The 11,548-nt window shown below is 34.6% G+C and overlaps 1 protein-coding gene across 1 annotated transcript; it reads left to right on the plus strand.

The window, feature by feature from the left end:
- Nucleotides 1-7,368: 7,368 nt before the first annotated feature.
- Nucleotides 7,369-9,456, plus strand: LOC110652404 (probable carboxylesterase 18). Its single transcript, XM_021807991.2, has 2 exons — nucleotides 7,369-7,919; nucleotides 8,241-9,456. Exons 1-2 carry the CDS (start codon nucleotides 7,776-7,778, stop codon nucleotides 9,294-9,296), a joined length of 1,200 nt encoding a protein of 399 aa, XP_021663683.2. The 5' UTR covers nucleotides 7,369-7,775; the 3' UTR covers nucleotides 9,297-9,456.
- Nucleotides 9,457-11,548: the final 2,092 nt, after the last annotated feature.

An 11,548-nucleotide genomic window follows, 5' to 3' on the forward strand; every position in this document is an offset into this window, starting at 1 on the left:
TGTCAGGATAATTTTCTCTGAGAATTTGAGGAGATTTGCAAGAAGCTCTGGAGTATTTGGTCAGTTTCTTTCAATTTACGAACTTGCCTTGGAAATCATTAGAAAGGAAGGACGGTCTTGTCCTCCTCCTCCTCCAACTCTACCTCCTGCATTGCCCTTGGTACAACCATGCATGATGTTTTCTCCTATCTCATATGAAGCGGAGTACCCTCCGCTAGCCCAACAGACATATCAGCAAACCAAAATCTCCACAATACCTTTTATCCACTCAACTAAAGTTGATGCTGAAGGCCAGACAACCCTGATTACCTAAGCTGAAGAAGTTCTAAACTGGCAAACAAAGAACGCAGCGGTTTAAAATAAAACTCTACAGCGTATTGATTCTAAGATTGATCAAGTTCTTACGAGAACTCAGCACATTGATCAGAAGGTGGATTCTTTTACTGCGTTTGCTCAAAATATGTACAGGGAATTACAAGAAAAGATCACTCAACTTAACAAAGATCTTAAATCCTTGATACAACAAAGGAGATTTGGTATGGAGTTTACCCAAAAGGAAGCTGAGATCAGGAGACTAAAGAAACAATTGGCTCAGGTTGAAGCAGATCTTCACAGACTAACCGAAGCACCTGCTTCCTACAGCCCTTTCTCTGCCCCAAGATCACAGAATCCTTTCCTTATAACATCTGAACCTGCCTATTCTCCTTTTGGTCCTTTCAACTATTCTTATGATCCCACTCCTTCTTATGATCCCACTCCTACACCATACAATCCATCCCCTCTGTTCCATTGACCAGTACCTCCTTTGATACCCACCAAATATGAACCTAGCAGTTTATCCTCTTCTGATGAATCCCAAACCACAAAAAGAAAAATTGATAAAGGCAAAGAAAAAATGCATCCTGAACCACCGCCTCAGCACATGATCTCTGTGCCATCTGACTCAGAAAATAATTCTTCTCATGATGATGATGATTTTTCCAGTGATGATAGTGAATCTGGGAAAATGGATGTCACAACTTTGCTCATGGCTGATCCTCTACAACAACTAGCCTCATCCCAAACTGATCATTCTCCAATCACAGATTCTACCAGTGGCACTACAGGCCTTACAGGTTCAGGGCCTCCTCGGGCACAAGAACCACAGGTAGAGATACCTGAAGAAGATCCAATACTGGATTTCGGACTTCTAAATACCCAACACCAGTCTAAGCCCAGTTTGGGCCCATGGTTCACTTTGGATGACATACCTCCATCAAAGTGGAGAGACCGTCTTATAGAATTCAAAGCCTGGCTAGAAGTCTAGATGCTTCGAGAAGGCACTGATTCCCATGTTGTCCTTAGGGAATTCATTTCTCGGGCTATTGGTACCCTTCAAGATTGGTTCACCTCGCTTGGAGAATATCAACAAGCTCAATTCTGCCATTTAACCATCCCGCAAGCTATTAATGCTATCTTCGCAGAATTTCTTAGAGATGCCTCTTTGTACAACAAGCTACTACGCTAAGAATTCTTTGACATGCATTGTTGTTTCTTGAAGAGAGCAGATATAGAAAAGCATTACCAGCATATGGTCTAGCGATACTACTTGCTGAATGGCTACAATAATATAAACCTGCGGCATACCTACATTGCTTCTCTTCCTGAAGCATTGCAACCAAAGCTACACCGTAGCATTGCTGCCACCTGCAGGGCCATGAATGCCATTACCATTGGAGAAATACACCAAATGACACTAGCTTATTTGGAGAAGATGTGTGACCAATAGAGGCTATTCAAAGACATTATTGATAATAGTAAAACATTAAAGAATGTCTGTCAGAAGTCCCACCTTACCATCAAATGCAAAGAAAAGAACTGTGAATGTAAGCCTAAGAAGAAGAGTCATCACAAAAGATATTCCAGTTCTTCCGAATCAAAGCCTCCTTTCAAGCATCGAAAGGGCAAGAAGCTAGTTCGGTATTTCAAAAAAAGGAGAATGGGCACGAAGAAATCTGATCGCTGTTACATTTGCGAAAATCGTGGACATTATGCAAAAAATTCCCTAAGAATCCAAATAAAGTTGTTAAGCTTATATAGCACATTCAATAAGTCTCTCATATCTCCTTGGAACATGATGACATTGAGTCCTTGTTTTCAGAATAAGATGAACCTGATGCAGAAACTATCTTCGCCCTTGGAGAAGATGATGCTAACTTTGACCAAGCCCAATCTCCATCCTCAGAAAGTTCAGAGTCCGACTTTGAAGCCCATTATCCATTTTACCTGGCCCAAAATATCCAGTCCTCTCCCCCTACCTACAGCCCAAACACTATCCCTGTTCCTCTAGTCTCGTTACATGTCCTGCCCAGTAAATATGAATAGCCCATAAATGTTATTGGGTTTCTTGATACTGGAGCCCATAAGAGTATGATGAACCCAGCCATACTCCCTCCAGAATATTGGGTCCCACATATGGAGTATTTCAAAGCAGTAGATGGAAACATTTTTAAAACCAACCTGATTACCAAACAACCCATTGGTATTCAGTTCTTTCCAACCTGCATCCTCTGGACCAGAATCATTGGATCTGACCTCCCTGATAAAGACTTGTTGATTGGGTTTGATTTATATCAACAAGCAAAACATTTGAAGATTCTGCCAAAGGGTTTGAAATACAAAAGACACTTTCAACCTTTCACCTCTGTTCCTAAATTGTATTCATTAGCAGATGCCTTAATGGAGTTCTAAGAACATAAAGAACTTCTCTTGAAGTCCTGTGCAGATTCTCTTAAAGTACTGTTCTCAAAAGATGTCACGGCTAATAAAGCACTTTTGACCACTTTTCAATCCATAGTAGAATCTTATGTCATAATGCTGTCTCAAAAGAAGAGTTCTTTGGCATAATCTGATATTGATTTGCTTAGAATGAGATTTAAAGATGGAAAGTACTAGACAGGGCCCCATATCGCAGAAGAATTGCTAAAGTTTTCTAACAGAGACTTATCAACAAAACAAATACAACAATTCTTAGGCATTGTCAATTACATCAGAAAGTTTATTCCTCATATCGCTACGCACACCTGCAAACTTTCAAAGATGCTAAAAAAAACTGCACCTCCTTAGGGAAAAGAACAGACAGAAGAGGTCAAGGCCCTTAAAGCAGTGGCTTCAAATCCGCCACCACTAAAGATTCCCAGTACAGGACATCGCACGCTCTAAACTGATGCCAGTGACACCCACTGGGGTGCTGTCCTTATCAAAGAAATCCAAGGAGAAAAATACATCTGTGGTCATGCCAGCGGAGAGTTCCCAGAATCCTAAAAGCATTATCACTCTGTGTACAAAGAAATCTTAGCTGTCAAAAATGGTATCAATAAGTTTGAGTTTCATCTCATTGGACATCATTTCACTGTGATCATGGACAGCTTATCTTTCCCAAAGATTCTAGATTTCAAGAACAAATCCCTTCCTGAACCACAACTGTTAAGGTTAAAGGACTACTTCGCCAAGTATAAATTTATAGTCCAGCACATAAAGGGAAAACAAAATTTGATCCCAGACCTCTTGTCTAGACCCAGAGACCTTCACCTCATTAATTCCCGTTTTACATTTCCTTTGAACTTAATGGCTTTTTCCTCCTCTCCAAATACCCCTAGTTTCCTTATCCCCACACCAGACAGTTTCCGTCAAGGTTGCTCTCCCAATCAACCCATTCCAAAAAAGCCCAATTTGCAAAGGATCATTTATTTCACTACTTGAGTGCCAGAAATACTCTAAGGGGATTACTCCCTTCTTCATCTCTCTTCATCCCTGACAATCCCTTTTTAACCTGTTTCAGCATTCACCCTGATAGAGATCTCATTCTCGAGGAACTATGGCTCCTATGGTGTATGATCACCCTATATTCTATAGGTATAGAGTTTTGTCTCTTAGCACTTTATCAATATACACTCAACAACACAAATAGGACCCTCATGTTCAGGTTTCTTGAATGGTTCAAGCCCATCTCTGCATGGCAATACAGTCTCAAACGGCTCATAGAGGTCCATGGAATTGAAGAAAGGCCCATCAGGACTCAGCCTACTATTAAGACCCTGTTTATCATGCACAAACCCTTTTTCAGAAGGCCTGATGGACTCCTTTGGTCTCAAAATTTTGAATATGAATGGAGGACGTATGATGGCTCAATCCTAGAAAAAGATGCTATGGGACCCCTAAGAAGACAGCTGGCCAATCATCTCTGTGAGATAAATAATTACCAGCCTCTGACTCTTCCTCATGTGAAATGCACGTCCCTTGGACCCATCCAATCTCTTGAAAATGAACCAATAAATTAGTCTAATCCAATCTGGCAGGATTCCCAAGATCCAATGGACATTGAAGCTTGTGAAGCTATCGAGAATGCTGACCCACCTTCTCCCATAGAATATGGACAATGGCCTAAGGACTTTTTTGGAATTGATGACTCAGATGATTCTGACTACCAGACTCTCAACCTGTCAACAACTCCATAATTAAAGTTAAAGCTTGTCGGCCATGTTATCATGTAATAAGTGTATTTGTATCAGTGTGTGTTTTACTTTAAGAGTGTCGCTACCCGGTTGCCTGTAAAAGTTAGAGTATTAAGGCCTATATAAGGAGACTCTCAGTTCAGTTTACAATCAAGTTTTTCTCTAAGAAATAAAACCTCTCTGTTTTCATCTATGACATTCTAATTCATTCTTTCTTCTCCTGAAAACCCTAGAATGTGTATTATACTTGTGCAATCAGAGACACGTATGCTCTACACTTGCCTCGTCAGAGGATCCTGTGTATCAGAAATATCTTTGTTATGATATTAGATGCGACAATCCCGTTATCATACGTATAAAGTTACAAAGGGTACAGCCAGAGAGTACCTATAGAAGGGAAGAGGCATAGCATGAGTAATTTATACATATGGTAAGGGCTCCTGGCCTCGTTTTGGTATCTAAGAAAAAAAACCTCCCTGTTTTCATCTATAACATTCTAATTCTTTCTTTCTTCTCCTGAAAACCCTAGAATGTGTAGATAAATAAGATAATTAAACATTATCTATAAAACTTTATAATTTTTTAGTAAAATTATTATTTTAATTGTGTCAAGTGTCAACTAATGGTGAAGCCAAGTGTCAATTTTTTGTCAAATATATTTAAGTCCTTAACTTTCATATATATATATATATATATATATATATATATTACTAATTTATTTATTATGAAATTCTCCCATAATCAAGGATGACTAACCTAGCATAACACCCAAAAATGGGTTTAAAACCCAATCTTAGTGAAGTATGAAGTATGAACATGTGTAAGGTCTTAGCAAATTATAAACACAATCAGGCTTTTATGTACAGTATGATGAAACCAAGCATAGTAATTAATATGAACTATAGTTATGCTGCTTAGAAAATATCAATTTGAAGGCTAAACATCATGTGAAATTAGAAAATTTGGGGCTGTTTATAACTATCCACGCGTGCTATTAAAGCTGTCGGCACATGCACTCCACTTGACGGTGTCAAGATAGTCGGCCGGCTGGAGTTGCTAGTATAATAAATATTTCGTCGCAATGACTAAATATTTCGTTGTTGATTGATGACCGATTTCAACAGTTGTAGAGTAACGATGCCAATTTTTTTAGCAAAATAATTTTTTAATAAAATATTTAAGTTTTGTTTGACAATAATTATAAGATAGCAATTAATATTTTGACTCTAATTAAAATATTATCTCTTTTAATTCATAAAAAATTACTTTTTCTTACTTATAATAATTAAATAAATATTTTAATTAGAGCCAAGAAGATGATATAATTATTTTTATATTTCATAAATATTTAATAATTATTTTTATTAAATATTTTTATTTTAAATCAATATATATAATTAATTATTAATTATTAAATTAATATTTAATAAAATAATTAATAATTATTAAAATAATTAACAACTATGAGATAACTAATATTAGCGAGGAGACTTCTCAGTCCATTCCATGGTCAGCTCACACACCGCTCATTAATCTCATCGAGAGATTAGGGTAGGGTACCGAACAGGATTAGTTTCTCATTGAAATAACCATTAAAATATTGGCGCTCATTCTCATTGTTACGAAGGGGACCAGGTGATAATTTCTTGTATTTAATTTTAATATTGCAATACCCCATTTAATATATTATCACGTGTCAATTTTCTATTATTTCTAATTCTACCTCCATGTGATTACTGGCCATTAATCATCATTCATCCGTATTTCTTTTTTATTAATGTAGAAGATAAATTAAAAAAATCATGCTTAATTTTGCTTGTTTATATTTGTGGTGCTGACCCTTAATCCCTCTCTATCCTCTGCACAGCATTCGTCTCCTGTTACTCATCCAAGAGAGACGAAAATGGCTCAAAACGATGATACACAGTGGCCGGACCTCCCATGGAATGTTAACCTCTTCATATCGGCTCTCTCCTTCTCCGTTGACATCGCTTGTCGCTCTAATTGCACCGTCAACCGCTTTCTCATGAACTTCTTCAACCTCATAACCTCTCTGTCTAAGAAACCCATCAATGGTGTCAAAACCACTGATATCACCATTGACAAGACTCGAAACCTTTGGTTCCGCCTCTACACCCCCACCACCACCACTGGTGATGAAGTTAGTGCTAACTTGCCGGTTATTTTCTTATTTTTTGGGTAATTTATAATATATATATATATATATATATATATATATATATATTTGTGTTTTTTATTAAATATTTTTTAACCCTAAACCCTATTACTTTTCGGTTAACCTTAAATTATATATATTTTACGTTCATGTTATTACAATATTTAAATTTTAGATTAAAATTTACAATATATAAGAATATAAATTTGTAAATTTTTATCATAAATACTTTTTCCAAAATTTCAACTCTAATATATACTGTTAATTAATATATTATTATAATATGATTTTTTCTAAATTATTTATTTTAATAAATATATAATCAAAATTTCCTTTCTCATAATTTTCGGTTAATCTCAATATATATAATAAATTATTACTTTTTTTCATTCTTCTTTTTTACTATAAAAATTATAAAATTTTAATTGAAATATAAATTCTTTTAATAATATTAATTTCATTCATTAATAATATATTTCCTAGCAACTAATTTCAAACATGCATTTTTCATACTAATTTCCACATTTTTACACAAAAAACAAAACATATTTTATTTCATATAACATCCATGCATAAAACATAAAATAACACAATATTACATTTTATACACAAAATGAAGATTATATTAAACATAATTAATTTTTAAAATTTTTTTAACACATTATAAACACTAACACATTACAGTTAAATCGCATACTTATTAAAAACCTTGATACGCTTCTTGAGAAAAAACACACCAAAATAACACACTTCTACCAAAACTTCACACTTCTTTCACGTATACCGCCTTCTTCCACTGCTTTCAAACACCACTGAAAGAGTGAGAGATGAAAGCTTATGATATCATTCGGCTGAATTTCAGAAGGCTGTGTGAGGGTTGTGGGAGAGTTGAGTGATAATGGGGCTGGTAGTTTAACATGCTTAAATTTTAAATTAATGGCAAAACATGGGACGCTACTTATAATGGTGCCCATGTTCCTTCTGCCTGCATAGGAAGATTTTCTGTGTCTGCATCTCGTCTCTGCGCCTGACAACTGATTGACGACTACATTAGAGCGCTATTCATAACAGCATCCCAAGCTGGACGCTAGCTTTAATCGCGCCACATGGAAAAAAATGCAGCTGGGCGCCATTTTAAATTGTATCCCACTGTGCATGCCAGGCAAACTCGCGCCCCATGCCTCTACCCTGCCAAGAATCTCTACAAGCGTCCAAAACCTTTCCACCTCAGCTTCAATTCACCCCGTTTGGTAAATATACTCCAACCCACACCCTTGTTGTACTTATTTTTTTTCTGTTACACCCTTCCGGGAAAAAGCCCTGATAATTTCTTCTATTTAATTTTAATTTTGCAGTACCCCCATTTAATATATTATCACGTGTCAAGTTTCTGTTGTTTCTAATTCTACCTCCATGTGAGGCTAATTATTAACCGTTAATCATCATTCATCAATAAAAAAAAAGGAATTTTTTTATTAATCTAGAAAATAAAATAAAATAAAAACCATGGTCAATTTTGCTTGTGTATAATTATGGTGCTGACCCTTAATATATATCTATACTCTACACAGCATTCATCTCCTGTTACTCATCCAAGAGAGACGAAAATGGCTCAAAACGATCATCCACAGTGGCCGGATCACCTCCCATGGAATGTTAACCTCTTCTTATCGGCTCTCTCCTTCTCCTTTGACGTCACCCGTCGCTCTAATGGCACCGTCAATCGCTTTCTCATGAACTTTTTTGACCTCAGAACCTCTCCGTCTAAGAAACCCATCAATGGTGTCAAAACCACTGATATCACCATTGACAAAGCTCGAAACCTTTGGTTCCGCCTCTACACCCCTACCACCACTACTGATGATGGAGCTGGTACTGGCTTGCCGGTTATTTTCTTCTTCCACGGCGGTGGTTTTGCCTTCATGGCACCCAGTTCTAAACCTTTTGATGAATTATGCTACGGCCTTGCCAGGGAACTCTCCGCCATTATCATCTCCGTCAACTATCGTTTGGCTCCAGAGCATCGTTGGCCTTCTGAATACGAAGATGGTTTCGATACCTTAAAATTCATCGACACCACAAATATTGAAGGCTTTTCAGTTAAGGCCAATCTCAAACAGTGTTTTATTGCTGGAGATAGCGCAGGAGGCAACGTGGTACATCATGTAGCACTAAAAGCAAGCGAACATGAGTTTTCTAATCTAAAACTTATTGGAAACATATCAATACAACCATTTTTTGGAGGAGAAGAACGAACTGAATCTGAGTTGAGATTAACCCGAGCTCCATTTGTTACTATGGAGCGTGCAGATTGGATGTGGAAGGCATTCTTGCCGCAGGGTTCAAACCGGGACCATCCGGCGGCGAATGTTTTTGGGCCTAATTCAGTTGATATTTTAGGAGTTAACTTTCCAGCAACGATCATTTTTGTTGGAGGATTTGATCCTTTGCAGGACTGGCAAAAGAGATACTATGAAGGGTTGAAGAAATATGGAAAGGAAGCGTATTTGGTTGAGTTTCCCAATGCCCCACACTCATTTTATGCTTTTCCTGAGCTGCCTGAATTTTTTTTGTTCATAAAGGAAACGAAGGATTTTATGCAAAAGCAATTATCATCTAATATATGACGCAACCTTGTTTGTTTATGGGATTCCTTGAAGGAAATTCTGGTTGTTGAATTATAATTCTTGGGTCTTGAGCTTCGGCCACCCCGGGGGCTTAATAGGATTTCTTCAGATATTTATGATTTTTGCTTGAAATTTAAAGTAGCTTACGATCGATCTTCCATTGATGCCTCGAACAATAGTATTACATCAATTGAGCCAGCACTATATGTAATATTATTATAGCATTTTGTGCTTGTTTCGTGAAGTTGCATTTGCATGTTCAAGCCTCGCAATCAGGTACCATTTCATCAATTCAACCAATTGGATTGCACAAGATTAAACCAAGAACAATTCTTAAGGTTTCAATCGACATTCTGCAAATTGAAAATGCATGGTCTAATTTGATAACAACCCATATTGGTTTTAAAAAGTATTTGTTAATTATCTTTTGATAAGGTCTTGTTACATGTTGTTTAAGTGATTAGGAGTAGGCTTGGTCATGATTTGGTTTAGACTGTGAATTGAATTGAGATTGGTTTGAATCAAATCCAAAATTGAATTGGTTCGATGATTTCAATTCTTAAATTGGATAGAATCGGATCAAAGGAGGACGAGTCATTACGGTTCACCCCCTTGAACCTATATTGAAATGGTTTAGAACCAACCCATTCTATTTCAATTGCAACATCAAATTTTTGTTTTCAATTAAAGAAAAAGATAAAAATACCCTTATAACAAAAAATAAAAAACTATAATTTAGAAGTATTTTGGAAAAAGAAAAATTTTCTCACACCCTATATATACCATAAACATTTTTCAAAAAATACCCATACTTGAAATCTTTAGATTCTCTCAACTCTCAATTATATATATTCTAATTATTACAATTTTTAGATTACACAATTTTCAATAATTGAGTCTGCAGATGAAGAACGCACAAACCATAGTACAGGCACATTCGAGATCAGTCACACTTATGAGGGGGGAAGTTGTATATACATAGTACTTTGATTCTTTTACCTCAAGAGGATACATAAGTAGGTTAATTTAATAACATAATTAAGTTCAAACTCCCTATTTTTTTTCTTCCTCTTCAAATTATATAATTTTTTTTATTGAAATCAATATATTTATAAAATTTCAATTATATGTTTTTTATTTTTTTTGTTGCAATACAAATACAAATTGTTAAAAAAATGTATCTTAAAATAAAAATCAATTTTATTTTTTATAATAATTACTTTAATTAATTTATATTTTCATAAAAAACAATTATTGTTAAAAACCGAAATCAAAACTGGATTTAAATCAAAACCATTTTAAATCGAACTACATTGAAGCTCAGTTAGAACCATAACCACTAAAAACGAAAATCAGAACCATCTTTTAATTGGATCAAAATAAAAAATGAACCGAAATGACACGAACCAACTGAAACTGAGACAATTTCAGTTCAACCCTTCCAAAGGCCAAGAACAGCCAATTTCCCCGAAACCAGATTTAACTGGAAGTTCATTTAGATACAGTAATTTGCTTGCGAAGAAATCTAATAAAATTCAAAATGCCATCTATATTATATAGATGCAAATTTTTATTCCCATTAAAGCTTCGAGCCATACGAGCAATGTCATATATGATATTCTAACATTTTTTTACCATGACGTTGGAGCTACTGGTCAATGATGCAACAGAGCCACAAAATCTATATATATATAGCAAAAAGTTATTTATAAGAAAATGATATGTGATACTTTATTTGAAAAGTTTGTCACGTGCCACCTTTTATAAATACTCTCATTTGTATTAATTATTAATTATTTTTTTAATTATAATTATTATTTATAATACTATCTTAGCATTTATGATTTAAATTATTATTTTTTTAAATTTAATTTTTAAAAATTAAGACATCTATATCTATATATTTTAAAAATAATTAAAGTTACAGTATTAAAATTATGAAATCTGTCTTTTAAAAAATAATGTATTTTTAATATTTATTATGTTAATAAAAAATAATGATATTTTAAAATTTTAATTTTTATGAAATATATTTATTTTTTATTATAAATTTATATAAAGTGATAACTATTTTTGTCAAAGAATTATTTTATAAAAAATATGTCAGATTAATAAAAAAAATTTACACTTAAGTATGATATTTTTAAAAAATAACATAACATAATGTTATTTTTAATAAATAATAATGTTATACGTTTTCATTATTATTAATAAAATTAAATAATTGAATTATTATTAGTAATTTAATTTTT

This window comes from Hevea brasiliensis, chromosome 12, assembly GCF_030052815.1.
Source record: "Hevea brasiliensis isolate MT/VB/25A 57/8 chromosome 12, ASM3005281v1, whole genome shotgun sequence".
Taxonomy (NCBI): domain Eukaryota; kingdom Viridiplantae; phylum Streptophyta; class Magnoliopsida; order Malpighiales; family Euphorbiaceae; genus Hevea; species Hevea brasiliensis.

Excerpts from the sequence above, each read along its gene's own strand:
- LOC110652404 (XM_021807991.2), top strand. The coding sequence starts at position 7,776 with ATGGAAAAAAATGCAGCTGGGCGCCATTTTAAATTGTATCCCACTGTG. Across the intron at positions 7,920-8,240 it reads GCTTCAATTCACCCCGTTTG|CATTCATCTCCTGTTACTCA; the intron begins GTAAATATACTC and ends TACTCTACACAG.